At 40.1% G+C, this 16,449-nt stretch overlaps 1 protein-coding gene across 5 annotated transcripts in view; it reads left to right on the plus strand.

Moving 5' to 3' along the window:
- The first annotated feature begins 3,982 nt into the window (after positions 1-3,982).
- aplp2 (amyloid beta (A4) precursor-like protein 2) overlaps positions 3,983-16,449 on the plus strand; it is an 87,411-nt gene continuing 74,944 nt past the window's right edge. For 4 of the 5 annotated variants that reach the window (XM_047391463.1, XM_047391465.1, XM_047391466.1 and 1 more), the window contains exon 1: positions 3,983-4,280. In XM_047391463.1, the coding sequence (XP_047247419.1) occupies positions 4,209-4,280 (72 nt within the window). In that variant the 5' untranslated portion in view covers positions 3,983-4,208. The remainder of the gene's footprint in view (positions 4,281-16,449) is intronic. The other variant, XM_047391464.1, reaches the window with a different exon arrangement.

A 16,449-nucleotide genomic window follows, 5' to 3' on the forward strand; every position in this document is an offset into this window, starting at 1 on the left:
AAGAAAATGTCTTTTTTTGTCCATAGATTTAATATGCATGTTGCCAAATGTTCAGCGACAGTACAGACTATTTTTTAGTAGAACAGATTATTGTATTTTCTTTATTAATGCCTCCTTAATGACAGAGTTCCAAAATGTGCAGACGTTTCAGCAAACAGGTGGTGGATGATTTAAATGTAGAAGTTTCATTGATCAGAGTTTGGACACAACATTAAAACGTTTTACCAGTGATGAAACACATTTTTCAAATGCTGACTCATATGGGTGTTAATTTAGTTTTTCTATTTTGATGTTAATCTCAAATAAATTAATAAATAAATACAACGCTGCAGTCTTATTATGTCGTACACTGTTATTTGAACAATGACATCACAATAACTTGAAACTTAATTAATATCAAGCTGTGGATCCTACAACACATTTAATTTATGAATTTCAAAAAATTTTATTTTTTGAGTTTCTGAGACCTGGTGTGAGAATGGCTGAAGTCACAATAATTGCACCTCTAATAATTACTATGAAAACCAAAGCATTAAAAATACATACTTTCTTCTTTATTATTGTTCAGAATGTTTTTATTATTAATCCACTTCCTGTTTCCCTGGAGTATAAATATGGAGTGATACAGAAGTCCCTTTATTTTTTTCTTCAGATTGGAAAGACAAGAGAACACATCACTCAAGTAAGGAAGAAAGTGTGTTAATGTTGGTAAGTCTAGGAAAGGTTACAAAAAAACCGCCACCTGCTTCCTGACCAGCACCAGGAAAATGGATCCCATTATATAAGTCTGTACTGACTTCCTGATTGACAGAATATGTTTTAAAGTTCTGCTATTGATCTATAAATCACTAAATAATCTTGTGTCAAAATCAGAATCAGAATCAGCTTTATTGCCAAGTTCGCACATACAACAAACAAGGAATTTGGCTCCGGTACACTTTGCTTTCTGGGTTTGTTTTTTGTTTTTTTGTGTTATAAGATATATTCTGCATATATCCTTATGTCCATAAATACATATATACAATATACACATATACAAAGGTGGATTTGCAACTTCAGTATGAGGTTGTTTGGTACTCTATTAAATGTTCATCAGAGAAACTGCCTGGGGGGAGAAACTGTCTCTGTGGCGGCTGGTTTTTGTAAACTGTGCTCTGTAATGACGGCCTGAGGGTAGTACTCTAAACAGTTTATGTGCAGGGTGTGTGGGGTCTGCAGAGATTTTTCCAGCTCTTTTCCTGACCCTTGACCTGTATAAGTCCTGGATGGAGGGAAGGTGCATTTTGAGTTGCTTGACAAGTATGAACCATGTAGACCCCTGAGGTCTTCAGGTACCTGCTTACTCAGTGTTCCCAGGACCAGAATTAAACAAGGTGATGCAGCATTTAGTTTTTATGCTCCTTAGCACCAGAACAAACTCCCTGAAAACCTGAGTTGTGCAGGTTGGTTCCTTTAAATCTCGATTGAAAACCTTTTAGTTTGCTGCAGATTTTGATCCAAGAACCTGACTAATGAACTGACTAATGAACTTGCTTTGACCTTGCCTACATCTGCCCATATCTTGTGACAGCAATAGAAAAAAATAAAACAACTACACGGCTGAATGAGGACACAAGTTTGCAAGAAATACAGTAAAAAGTGGCATCTTTTGGTCACAAAGTCTATCAATTTATTTTAAGGCTGATGTTTGCCAGAGGTGTCAATAACTGGTCCTTCTTTATATTCTTTACCATAACATCAATGTTTAAAACTGTTTTCTTCTCCCTTCATTTAGTTTTGCTTTGTTAAAATTTTGAAAACTCCATTTTTTGGGGGTTTTTTTGGACTCCACTGTGTTGTAGAGCGTAACATTTTATTGCAATAAAGAATGTGAATCATTATTTTTTTGATACAAGATCGATGGAAGCTTAAAGAGCAAGTAGACTCAACATACATCTGTTTTTTATTGATACACTGTTGAGTGACACTTGATTTTAAGAATGATGAGCAGCATTTTAAAACTGTTTAGTTTACAAGGAGGCTGTGAACCCAATGCAATTAATCAGCCACTGTGAAGCATTTTGAATTCTCAAGAAAATTTACTTTGCACCTACGTTGAATCAAACATATCACACTCAGACCAAGACTGTGGAAAAGGCCTTCATCGGGACATTACATTGAGTTACAATAATCTTTGATGCCACAGACTGTGCTCCTGACATTGTAGAGATGTTTATGAATATTACGCTGCTACAATAAACTGTTTATTAAGAAGCATTTCCAGTCATGTCAAAGTTACGGTCTTTAAAGCGAATCTATTTTTTTTTTAGCAGCAGTTGAGACATGGGAAATCATTCCAGTGTGGTCGGCTTCTGATGACATCATGATGGGGCAACTTCTGTGTGCTGGTTGGTGCTGAGTCAAGGCAAAGAGAAAGACGAGAGTTAAAAGGGGAAAGAATGGTGGTCTGACTAACAGACTCACAGAACCATCAGAGGTCGTACCGAACTGAACAAATGGATGAGTCTGATCCACTTGTTTTAAAATCCAGTTCTGTTTTTGTTCACCTCGTTATTCTTTAATCTTCTACAAGCTCCATGTTTTTGGTGTTTGCCCGCAGGAAACAGCTAATTCAAACATGTGGTTCCTGGGTGTCCAGACAGGGCCACAAAAACAACATGCACCTCCTAGCAGACAGAACACCTGAGAAAACAAAGGCTGATGGTCCTTCTGGCCGAGAGAGCTGATAGAACCAGGAGAAGTCCATGTTTGTTCTGAGGAAGTAAACAGCTGTCTGACCCAATAGGTACTCTATTCTGACCTGTTGCTAAAGCTGTTTTCTGCCATCACAACCTGCCAGACCCCAGGTTGTGAGATCGATTCTAGCTTGCTCTCCTGCCACATGTTGATGTGCCCTTTGGCAAGGTGCTTAACCCTAAGTTGCCTACCCCTCTGCGTATCAGTGTAGAAATTTGTGCATAATGGTGAGTATGAATGGGTGAATGTGGCTCTAGTGTAAAGCACTTTAAGTGATCAGTCTACTAGAAAAGTGCTAAATAAATTTAGTCAATTTACTTTCAAATCCTTCAATTTATTTATTATTAATTAATTATTATTTTTTAAATTAATTATTATTAATTAATTAATTATTGTTTTAATTATATTTTCTGACACTGTTTTATTTTGTTGAATTTATGAAAAATAAAAAATATAATGCTGACCAAAAGGTAAAATTGGTTCTTTAGAAATATTTGAATTAAAGCCCAAAATTATTTATACTTCTGTCAAATTTAGATTTAAAAGGATTTTAACTCGACCAAGAAGCAAGTTTCTGATTGGAAATGAGACGGACATCTCTCAAAAAATAGGGAAACATTGTAAAATGCGTATCAATTCACCAATAATAAATTATCCTTTCTATTAACATTTTTTTTTTTTTTAAATGCATATCATAAACTATTAATACCCTTTTCAATAAACAATGGAAAACTCTCTTTGCATTACAACTATCAAACCCTTTTTATAATAGCTGAGCAGCTTGTTGCATGTTTCCACTGGTCATTTATGGATTTTTCTTTGGTGAAGGGCTTCAAGTCTTTGAGGTTGGAAGGCCTTCCTGCCATCACCCTAATCTTTAGCTCCCTCTACAGAATATCTATCAGATTCATGTCGGGAGTCTTACTGAACCATTACAAAACATTACTTCCAGTCAGAAGAAACATTGGTAATAAAATTAAATAATTAAACCCTAATCTGTCAGGGTATGAATCATTTTGTTCTTAATTTCTGAAGTGGCCCAGTAAACACACGTAGAGCACACTGGACTGAAAATGAGTGAAAAAGCAGTCTAATGAGAAACAGGAAAACCTTCAGAAAGACTGGTGAAATGTTATTTTAATTAAGCCCACACGGAGGCCGCCTGGTGGCGCTGTTCCCTCTCCTGTGGCTCAGCTCAGATAGGGGGCGTAAATGAGGGAGGAGGCAGCAAAGGCAAAGCGACTATTTGTCCACATTTCCACAGCAGTCCGACGCCGAGGTGCTTTCCAGTCGAGCTCCGTGAACAAAACAAGCAAAGAGCCTCTTATTTTGGCCTCTTTGGTGGGAGAAAAGAACTCCTGAAATATTCCCAGGACCTGGTTTGTTTGCTCTTCATTCCTGCGGACGCCTTGCTCGCAGACACAGCTGAGAGGATAAGTTATTCGCAGCAGAGCGGATCAGGAGCCTGGAAGATGGGTTCAGTCCCAGCGATATCTGTCCTCGTTTTGGGCATTGTGGTACCTGGCCTGGCCGGATACATAGAGGTAAATGTTTCAGATGAATTATTCTGGTTTAAAATCCAGCCATGTCTGTGGACCAATAATAAGCGACCATGACGACCTATTTATCTGCCTTCTTCTTGCGCATTATCTGGCTTCAAGTGAGCTGTATTGATCGGGCTTTTTGCCAACAAGTAGCAGGGCTGATCTCCTCTGTTGTTGTTTACACATTTCTTATTGCTTTTTCGCTTGAATTTAAGATCATAAAATTATGAGGTGGGTTTAATAATTAATCAGCTCGCTTCCAGGTCAATCTCCGCCTCATTCCTGAGCTGTGATTGCAGTTTTGTCAGTGAGTCAGTGGACAATGTGCGGCTGGGGTGTCCTATAGTAGGAGGTTGAATAACAGCAGAGTTTTGCTGCAGAGATCAAATGAAAGACGCTCAGAGGGGCCTTCAGGGGACACAATGGCTTCTGCAGTGGATCATAAACAGTGGGGAGAGGAAATCCTTTACCTCAGGTCCAAAATGTGGTGTAAGAGGATGGCCTCCTTCCATCAAAGTGTCAAATTATGATCAACTTCTATTCTACAATACATTTATGATTGGTACCAATTTTCTTTTACTGCCTGGGTTTGTGTTAGCCAGTTCAGTTCTGTGTATTTATATAGCAACCAAATTCAAAGTAAATGCCATCTCAGCACTTTTAATCAGACCAATCCAGTACAATCCAAAAAGAGAGACGCATACATTTCAGTCGATCCTAGGTTCTATACAATGTGGTCATAATCAGTTTATTTTTCCAATTGGTGAAACGTTGTCTGTCGAAGGAGGTCCAGCGGATTACATCAAGTCGTTCACTTTGAAGCAATCCCTTGTCGTCAGCAAGCAGGTGGCGACAGTGGAAAGGCACGACCCCCATTTAACAGGTAGAAACCGGCAGCAGTATGAGCGACTGTATGCTGGAACCAATGCAAAAAAACAAAACATGGAAGAACAGGTACAGGAGTACTTTCTATGGGAAGAAAAAACCCAAGCACACAGTTAAAATCTCTTCCTTTCTATCAAATTCTAATCAGAGAGCTCACAATTACTGAGATTATGTTATTGGGATGGCCATGTTGGATTAATATAGGACAAAAAAGCCCACCGCACCACTTTTGTTTTATCAAACAGCAAAAGGAAATAAAAATGTAGGCCTCAGTCAAACAGGGGCTATGGTGGGAAAATTAAAATGGATGTTTCTGAATATTTTACACCTTCAGAGTGCGACATCATCACACCCAAAGCTGACCAATATCTTGTAAAATCAAAAAATAAACACAAAATAAACATGTTATCGTGTAAAAACTGTAATAGGTATTAAAATATCAATTAATTCAGTTAAAGTCCAACTTCCCAAATTTTGAATGGTGTTCCTGCTGTAAAACATGGTTGAACTATGGAGCTCCAAAGAGTTCATGGAGTTCTCACGTGTTATTATAGAGCAAATGTTGACGTCTTCTGCTGATCGGCCGTTCCCTCTATATAACTAGACGTCCTAAAGCAGTGGGAGACGTGCTTTAGGACTTATAGTTTCATCTCCCCTGTGCAGTGCATAGTGAGCATGAAACTAAAGGCGTGAAAGTGGTTTAACTAAAAGTTTTTCAGACTTTTTCAGTCAGTCGATATTTTGAAATTTAGTAACATAAGGACCACCTCTCAGTAACCTATTTAAACTTTGAAAGGTGTTGCTGCAGTAAAATACGAGTGAGCTACGGCGCTACGAAAAAGGCTCAGTTTTCTCTCTGCTTTCGCCAAAATCCCTTTAAAATGTAACACTTTACTATTTAACTTCACCAAGTCATTCCTGCTTATCCCCTACTGAGCTGAATGTTTTTGCTTTTGTTTGGAGTAATCAATAGGAATAAAGAAGCAAACATTGTGACTGAATAAAACAAATAAAAGATTAGACAGAAATAAACCAACACATTGGTAATCAGGTTGTTTTAATGCATTTACATTCATTCTCATAACAAACTAAGAAAACAGAGGCTTTTATTCCATTTTTATGATCAAAATCCTGAATACAAGCTTGATGTCCTGTTTACCTGCTCTCTTACCACTGCAGATTGTGATGCCTGCAGTCACACGTGTGTCTTGATACAAAAATGCTCTCATTTTTACGGCAAACAGACCCCCGCACAACAATTCATTCCCCCAGCCCCCCTCCAAAGGGTGAAAACAATCTTTTTCTGCTCAAATGTGACAAACATTTTCAACAAGATGTCTCCTGGCCCTGCCGGGCACTTATCAAAAATTTGTTATCCTTCCTCATTTTTGGAACAACAAAAAAAGGTTAACAGCTCAGCCATTTTGAGGCTGTGGAAGCGATGATTGTGTGTGAAGGCAGTGTGGGGGGGGGGGGGGGGGCAATGCCTGTTATTATGTCCACAATAAAATCTGTGTTGCTGCACCCTGATAAAGGCCTGTCCCTCCTGTGCCACAAACCTGCAGGTCAATGCTGCAGATTCTCCTGAAATGATTAATGGTTTAAAATCCAGATTTGGTTTTTTTTTTGTGTGTTGACTGTCGGACCCATCTTGAGGATTCATGTGGTTTAATCAATGATTGATGTTCAAAAACAAGGCCTTTTTCTTAGTTTTTTGCTTGCAGAGAATATGCATTCCCTCCTCGGCTGCATATTTTAATACTATTCTAGCCATACAGCTCAGAGTTGGAGACAGGAGAGAGCAAAAATCCAATATTTACAGGCTTCCTGTCACAAGGTGGCATGTATAACTGGATCAATTGAAAAATTCATTTGAGTTCAAAATGAAGTTTAAATATGATGGGAAAGTAGCTGAAACTGTTGATGTTGGGGCAGGACAGACAGAAAGCGGCTGCCGACATGTAAGGGCTGTTTGCCAGGGAATCGGACTGCAGAGTTACATATTGCTTCTCTGTCAGGCTTCGCTGCTCTCCAGAACCTTCAGCCGAAGTTTATGGGCTGCTGGGAGCTGCTCAGTTCTTCCTTGTCTCTCCTGGTTCGGTTTGAGGCCAAGCCAGCTTCTTCAGCTGCGTAAACAGTTGTGTTTTGGCAGCTACCTGTGAGGAGGGGCCGTATTGTGAGCTTTTGTTTCTTCAGCTGTGAATTTCCAACCTCAGTTATGTGAGCATCTGTGCTGCAGATTCCATCTTATTTTATGTCAAAAAATATGCAGCAACAACCAGGGTTTAGTTTAGTTTGAGTATGAAATCCAGAGGGAACAGCTGGATCTCTGCTGGAGATAATATGAAAAACGGGGTGCAGGCTAGTGTCATCTATCCGGTTCACCCAGAGACTTGCATCACTCTGAGGTATTTGCTGATATGGCTCCCTCTGGGTTGTTAAAGAATAGAATATCTGGAACGGTTAATGCAGACAGTACATTTTATTCTCTGCTGAGTTAAGCTTCCGAGGATTATCTCCAACATTACAAACTGTTATGTAACATAACATTACATTTTTGTGCTGAATATTTTTTTTAAAACCATATCATTCCAGTTGGCTTTGTCACTTCAACATAGTGCAATCTGGAACCATTTAAAACCACACTTCATTTCATTAGATGCATTGTATTTATTGTAGATATCGGTCCAGTTACTGGTATCAGTTTAAAAAGTTACGTTTCGAAAAAAGGACATTAAGGTTACACTGTTTTAAAACTACAGTTGACAAGCTAAAAGCTAATTAACCAACTGCAGAATAGCTACGTGAGCAGGTAGCCCCACTAATTAAACAGCTACTCTTTTTTTATGGTTTGTTACTCTATGCACAGAATAATGAAAAGGAATAAAATTATGCACAATAAGTATACAAATACATTTACCCGGTGTTTATACATTTATTTTGACAGCAGTAGAAATATATGTTGATTTTCTTTTTTTAAATAAAAGTGAGTAGATAATGTAAACTGTATAAATCCATGGCATTATTTAGGTTTATCATATCAAGACAGTCTCACAATTATCCATGCCTAATTTCTTGCAGTATTTTAATTAAAAAGTAGCCAAAGCCAGAAGAAAAGGCCTGGGGAACTACTGATGAAGACCACTGTATAAAACTCCAAGAAAATCTGGTTCTTTGAAGAAGAAAGGAAATGCTTTAAATCTTTAGTAAGGATGCAGCAAGGAGAATTTGAGTTGATTAAGTGATTTCAGCCAACAGGCCATCAGGAACGGGAACGGCAGATCCAATAAGGAACGGAGCAGCTATGCTGGATAATCGGAAACATGTAGAAGAGCTGGGCAGCTAAGCAGCGTCTGTGGTGCTGTGCTTATTGCTCTGTGGTTGCAGCCGTCTTGCAACAGAAGCATTCCTCGTCTCATCATCCAGAGTTCATGTGTGTTTGTAGTGGTTATAGTCCAGTGTTGATACCAACCTGTTTGCTTACATATGCGTATTCTCTGTGGAAATAGGTTAGACATTCAATGATTTCAAGTCATTTTTAACTAATCCACACATAGAAAATATGGTTATATGACACCGATGAAAATATATCTACCAGCTGGAGGTGGCTAAGAGCTATTTAGGTATGATTGTGCATCCACATCTGTCTTCCCAAAGTACGAGAATAAAGTGGGATACAAAACATCTAGATAATATCGTACAATTGAGTTAAAGTATACATGAGATTTTGATCAAGATTCAACAGTCATGAACGATACAAATTAAATATCGAGGTTGAAACGGGGCAAACCTTGAAAATGCTTAGTAACAATGATCTCATTATGTATCTCTGATGTGTTATACTTATGTGATATTATTGAGAATAAACTCCTCACCAGAAATTCAATTTTTATTACATTGAACAGAAATCTGAAACGGTATTTTCTGCAGTTTTATTTTTTGGTTATTAAGTTGAATTTTTCAATATTGTGTTAAAATTGATGTTAAGTATCCTTATGTCTAGGCTGTTTCATAGGGTGTCTTAATTCTTGTCATAACTGTACAATTAAACATAATAATCCATGAGATTTCAACTTTTTTTCTCACTGAAGGCATCGAAACTGTGAATAAACACATATGGAATAATGTAGCAATCACAAAATGGTAAAAGAACGTTACATATGTATTATATTTTAGATTCCTTAAAGTAGCCGCTCTTTGCTGTGATGACTGAAATATTAACCTTTGGCCGTCTTTGGGAGGTTCTTTCAAGACCCTTTGGAAAATTATTTCAGGTGACCACCTCATGAAGATCATGGAGAGAATACCAAGAGAGCAAAGCAGTAATCAAAGCAAAGGGTGGCTATTTGGAAGAGTGTAAAATATAAAAATGTTTAGAGTTATTTCACACTTTTTGTTTACTACTTCATTCCATGTGTGTTCATTCATAGTTTTGTTGCCTTTGGTGAGATTCTACAATTTAAATAGTCATGAAAATAAAGAAACCCATTAAGTGAGAAAGAGTATCTAAAACTTTTGACCCGTAGTGTACGTAAATACATAACTGCATGGAAAAAAAGCTGATATGCAGTGGTTAATCACATGGGTACAAAATGGTTTGTTTATAGTAGCAAAATGGAAGTAGGACTGAACGAGATGGCAACCTGCTAGTTCAAATGGTGAAGGAGCAGACCGACCCACAGCCCAAAGATTGCTTGTCCGACCTTCATGTTTAGATTTGTCTTCCAGGTTGAAGGTGTTACCATGTACTCCACCAGCAGAGAATCAGCCTCTCTGCTTCTTGAGTTAGTAGATTAGAGCCTAAAACCTTGCTCCTATTCGTTGGGACGTCCTTTGAATCCTCTTAGCAGCAAGAAACGCAAGCTGCTTATGGATCTGCCAGTAGAAAGCTACTAATCCCAGTTCCCTGCTCCAACAGATACTCTTTCCCTCATTTCCACACCCTTCAGGGACGATCCAACTTCAAAGTGGCTCCGAAGACAGTGACTCACCTGTTACATCTAACACCAGGAAGGAATGTCTGATTTGAATCTGAGTTTTTAATCTAGGTTCTTTTATTCCCTCAAAGAAGTTTCCTCTCCATCTGTGCTCGTCCTCTGGAGCAGTTCAATCGAACGGCACGCTCTTGCCTCATCCTGAGGATTTAAATAGAGGCCTCATCAGGCGAGCCTTGTTCTCTCGACGCCGGCCTTTGTTTCCTAGGCTCAGCGTGAGCTCTAATTATCCCAAAAAAGTTGAGGTGTCTCTCTTGTTTATCTGCGGCTGGAAAAGTGTGCTGGTTGTGTCTGCGTGGGCGAATGTTTTGTGAATCATCTTGTAACTCATGACATATTTAGTCAGGTTTTTTTTTTTCTTCTTTTCGATGAGAGATGCTAAGCAGCGGGGAGTTGGAAAGGAGTGAGTGGGTTCATATCAACTCACCCATGACTGCACATCACTTAGGTCGCCTGCTGCAAAATGTAGCTGGTTTCCTCCGCAGTGTGGAGTTTCCTATGCAGTCTTTATTTTCCAGGTCTGGATAAGTATGAAAAAACAAAACGAGAGTATGAAAAATATCTGTATCTCCAGAGTTTTTTTCTCCATTTCATTTTTCATCCTTGTGTCCTTCCTTCTTTCTGTCCATCCATCCATCCATACATCCATTCAGTTTCTGGTATTTTCATATCCTGCTTGCTGTATTAAGATCTGCAATAAACAAAACTAATACATTTTGTTTTAATTTCAATGTAAAGTTCTCCAAACTCTGGAAAGTTTAGTCCCTCTGCACCGCTGTGTCAATCCTCCAAACAACGTGAACGCAGCAACACCTGAATCCTCTCTGGATAAACCTGGCACAGGCTGATTTCTTTTGTCAGCTCACATGCTGAAGAATGCATCGCCTCCAGTGCAAACACCTTTCTGTATTGTGCTGCAAGCTGCTCCCTTCCTGTGATGGGCCTGAAAGTAACTTTACACCGGGGAACATTCAAGAGACTTCGGCGTCCTCTTTAATCTCTATAAAAGAAGCCCTGCGATTTCAGTCGTTATTTTTTTTATGCGTTTTCTGTTGGTGTAGGTGAGTTAAACCCTGTCAACCCTGCTCTCGCTGTGCATGTGTGTGTTTGAGAGTCCCCGTGGCTCTGAGTCACACGCACTCCTTTAGATTTTCTTCCGATGAATAAAATATTTGCTCTGCTGTCGTCAACGCTGGGCTTGTACAGCTGCCTGCGGCGCCGCCTTTCTCATCCACAAGGGACCCGCATTCGTCCACGTGTGGAGAGGACTTTGTCCCCACCTGGTTTTATCCAGGTGTGCAGCTCTGGTTATGGGAGTTTAGTGACTCGCGTGCCAGCATGGGCGAGGCCCCTTCTCTGATTTGCACAATATAGATTTAGCAAGAGCAGATTCATTCCTGTGGTTTGCAGAAAGTGTATGAATATGAATTACTCAACTGCTGTTCATTTTTTTTCTTCTATTGTTATTGTTATTGAACATAACTTTAGTTGAAATTCATATCCTTGGGGTTTTATTTTCAGTATTTTTACAACTTTTTTGCTGTTTTGTACATTATCAGGTCTGCTATGTGTATAAAGGCCATGGGGTAAAGAAAGCACACCTTCTTTCATTTTACACACTAAAAATTAGGAAACTGTAGGAAAAACTATGAACACCCTGATAGAACATCAGAAACTGTGACTAACTCAATAAAAGTTGAAGTTTTAGCATTTTTCTGATCTGAACCACACAGATGTCTATTAACCCAACTCCGAGGAGAAAAGACATCAGACCATCTCCACACAGTTTGTTGTCCACCATGCTGCACACAGACATTATTCACAGCTGAAAAACATTTAAGATGGTTGCCAGTCTTTCCAGGAGTGAGCGTCACAGCAAACTCAGCCCACTGTCAGATCCTGAAATGCCAAGCGCTTCATTTCAGACTTTACAGGCCTCAGTTGGCATGTGAAATGTTATAGTTTATGACAAAGCAGAAGAAGACTGAACAAATATGGGCTGTTTGGACATGTTTTCAGCAGAAAGTAGCAACAAAACAAAGGCTGCAAAGACTAAATGAACCACACAACTTCTGGTATAATGTTCTTTGAACAGATGAGACCAAAATGGGGATGTTTGACCACCTCATTTTGTGTGTAAATTACAGTGTTGGATGGATAATGATTTGGGCATTTTTTTAAATCAAAATATTCTAAACTCTGTTGTGAGACCATCTGTCTGACAGCTGACCCAAACTGATTCATCAACACAATGATCCCAAACACAGCAGCAGATCTACACCAGAATGGCTAAACAAGAAAAGAGTCAATGGAATAAAATGGCCTAGTTAATGTACGGAGCTCAACCTAATTGAAAATGAACTGAACTGAAGCATTGTTGTAAAGAAGAGTGGTGAAAATTTTCATTTTCGACAATAGATGATTACTTCAGGTTCGGTGCATGAGGGTGGATTGTTTTTTTGACGGCTGTCATGATTTACATGCATCAGGATGTCTTGTAGCATAACCTGAGACGCTGTGTCTGTTCCTTTTTATTTCTCTTTGTGATGATTTGTGCTGCACAAGAAGTCCTGTTTAATTAGATTCCTCTCCGAACTTATCATCATGCAGCTGTACGCCAAGGCCCACGGCTGAGGAAGGGCACGGCGCTGTTTTCCTGATAGCTGCCTGACTGATTGGTACGCCACATTGCTGTTGCTTTTTGCTGAGCAAGGCTGCACAAACATTGCATCCTCCGCCAGAGAATACAGAGCTTGTTAGTTCCAGCTGCTTCCCTGTCAATCTGCTCCCCAATGAGCTTCATCCAAAGCTCTCTCTGCCAATTCTGGCATCCTGTTGCCAATTCGTATCATTCAGATTAGAAATGAGAGCAGCAAGGACTGTATGTGTTTTAAGGTTATCGTTTTTTTATACCCTTGTCGTTGGAGGAGCGATGAAACTGTCAGAGCTGTAGAAGATAGAAGCACTGCAGTGTAACTGAATACCCCCAGAGAGACTACTGCTGCCGCTGTTTCTGTTCCTGTTGGTGATCAGGATATGTTATTGCCCCATTAGCAGCCTGTCTGATGCAGCATTTTCTCAAGGAGAAGGTGGCCAAGGACGCAGCGGCCCCGTTGGACGATTCACATGAGACGCACAGACGCAGCATGGCTCAAAAAGGAGGGACGGCTGCTGCTCACTGTTAATGCGCCATCATTCAAAGACTAGATGGAAATGTCTCCTTCGAGCTTTTCTCCCTAATTACGCTGCTGAAGCTTCCTCCTTCGTATGCCACATTTTGTTTAATTATAGGTGTTCATGCAAGATGAGGTGGCTGCAGTTCTCCTCCCAGTGGCAATAAACATGGGATGTTTGTGCGCTGTATAATTTAAGGAGAAGAGAAAGCAAAAACAAGACTTATCTCAGTCTGAAGGAAATTACTGCAGCCTCCACGAGGAGATGCTGACAGAGAATCATTTTCCCTTAAGGCAAACATATTAAGTTTCTCTTCTGCACGAAGTTAGAATTGCAGTTAAAATATGGACAGTAAATAAAATCCCAGGATTTGGAAAGGTAGACCAAAGTGAGTCAGCTGGGGTTTTAAGAATCTCATTTTTATTTAGTATTTTGTTCTTTCAGAGATTATTGACGTTCACTATACTGGTTATTTTATTTGTGTGTAATTTTTATATAATAAGCAACATTCACATAAATATTTTGTCAGTTATTTCAAGGTAAAGTTAAGGTAAGTTCAAAGTTCAAGGTAAAATTTCCTGATCGAAGAAATGAATTGTTGCTCAAGTTCAATAAATGTATTTTTGTTTCCAAACTGAATTAGTACAAGTTTTAAATAATCATAACTTCAACGTTGACCAAAAGAATTATGATTATAATATTTTCCATAATTGAGCTCCCCTGAGAGTATTGCATGCCCAGAGGAACAAATCTTGCTCGTCTGTCTTAGAATCCAAAGATTTCCTACATGAACAAACTGACTGTTTTGTTTATTGAATGCTTCCTCTAGCCAAGACCTACAGCATGCACTGGGGCGGTTCGCGGCCGAGTGTGAAGCGGCTGGGATGAAGATCAGCTCCTCCAAGTCCGAGGCCATGGTACTCGACCAGAAAATGGTGGCTTGTCCTCTTCAGGTTGGAGGGGAGTTCCTGCCTCAAGTGGAGGAGTTTAAGTATCTCGGGGTCTTGTTCACGAGTGAGGGAAGAATGGAGCGGGAGATCGACAGACGGATTGGTGCGGCTGCCACAGTAATGGGGTCACCGTGCCGGTCCGTTGTGATGAAGAGAGAGCTGAGCCGAAAAGCGAAGCTCTCTCGGTCTACGTTCCTACCCTCACCTATGGCCATGAACTTTGGGTCACAGACCGAAAGAACGAGATCCTGGATACAAGCGGCTGAAATGAGCTTCCTCTGTGGGGTGGCCGGGCACTCCCTTAGAGATAGGGTGAGGAGCTTGGCCATCCGGGAGGAGCTTGGAGTAGAGCCGCTGCTCCTCCACATCGAGAGGAGCCAGTTGAGGTGGCTCGGACATCTATGCCGGATGCCTCCTGGACGCCTTCCTCGGGAGGTGTTCCAGGCAAGTCCCACCGGGAGGAGGCCCACGGGACGGCCCAGGACACGCTGGAGGGACTATGTCTCTCGGCTGACCTGGGAACGCCTTGGGCTCCCCCCGGAGGAGCTGGAGGAGGTGTCTGGGGAGAGGGACGTCTGGGCGTCTCTGCTGAGTCTTCTGCCCCCGCGACCCGGTCCCGGATAAAGCGGAAGATGACGAGTATGAATGCTTCCTCTGCTGCTGCTGCCGTTCCTTCTCTCGTTTTTCTGCCATCTTTACTTGTAGCTGACTCTTCAAAATACATGTGGATTCAGCCTTCAAAAAGGGGTGGAAGCACTATCAGACAGCAGAAAATACCAAATAAAAGTATTATGGTTATAAAAAGAGCGGATTTCTGCGACTGTTTTAGCCACGCAGTAATTGCTCAGTTGCACTTGTTTTAAATTTGTTAATAATGTAAATTTGAATCTGTCAGCCACGGACTTGGCAGGTAAATCTCAAAAGAAAATGTAAAAATTGGTATCGGCCGGGCAAACACTGATCTGTGTATCTCTTTACGAGGAGCGAAGTACTAATCCCAAATTGACTCCAATCAATATAAACTTAATTATACTGCACAAAAAAGTAAGCAGAAACGCAGCAGCTCTCTGCTCAGTTTTTAGGAATTGCTGAGATCTTCAGAGCCTAATTGCAGGGATCATATTTAACATTTTCCAGCAAAGCTCTGTCCACCCACGGCTGATGCTTGGTGTCTGAGCTGTGACCCTGATATCATCCTCTTTTTATCCCCTAAGTAATGACCAGCAGAGGTTTCCCATATCTGTCACATGAAGTTATTATGAACCCATTCTCGCTTACACATCCATGGGAAATGATTCGTCAGGGAGATGAGTTGAAGAGCTGTCGTTTCTTTTTTTTCTCACAGCCGTTTCTGTTTTGCATAATTTTGTCCTGAGATGAGGACTATTTTTAATGAATGCTGCAGCTGCACACCTCTATCAGCCATCTTGATCAGAGATAAAAAGCAATCAAGTTCTCCGGAGTATTCCATTAGTCTGATGAGATATGAGCGCAAAGCTGAAATAGTCTGCTGTTTTCACTCAAACCCATTAAGTCATTTGATCGGTGGCGGGCTAATTATAGAGGCTTCCGGGCAGCAAGACGCCCTAACCGGCCTCTACCTCCTTTTCACTCTTCACCTCCCCTCCAAACCACTCCTTTTTTCCCTCCTCTTCACTAGATGTTCTTATCTTTAACAAAAAGGGTCATTGGGCTATTTCTGAAGTGCTGGGAGCTGACGGACGTGCAGACAATGTAGTCAAGTCATCTGAGAGATTTGTCAAGTTCATAAACTGTCATGGTGCATTAATTTGCTTCTGACCCTCAAATTTCCGCAAATGAGAACTAAAGAGCTTAAATCTCCAAGAACTAACATTTCATTAATGAATCAATAAGTGACCGAAAAGAATGGCTCAGTTAACATCTTCAGTGTCTGTATGTTTAGGTTTTTTTTTTTGGAATAAATTTGGCCAGATAATGGCGTTTAGAAAAGATTAGGCTTTAATTTTTAAAAAACCTAAATGATGCATCTTTTACCCTCAACCTAACAACTTTATACTGTGTTACACTAATAATGTACTGTTGTATTTGTATTGAAAAAAGTTAATAAAAAGGTACAGAAATCCTTTAAGGTAACTATTATCTTCACAATAATCAGTCAGCTCTGCTTCTGCTCATTTTTCCATG

Source organism: Girardinichthys multiradiatus, chromosome 18 (genome assembly GCF_021462225.1).
Source record: "Girardinichthys multiradiatus isolate DD_20200921_A chromosome 18, DD_fGirMul_XY1, whole genome shotgun sequence".
Classification (NCBI taxonomy): domain Eukaryota; kingdom Metazoa; phylum Chordata; class Actinopteri; order Cyprinodontiformes; family Goodeidae; genus Girardinichthys; species Girardinichthys multiradiatus.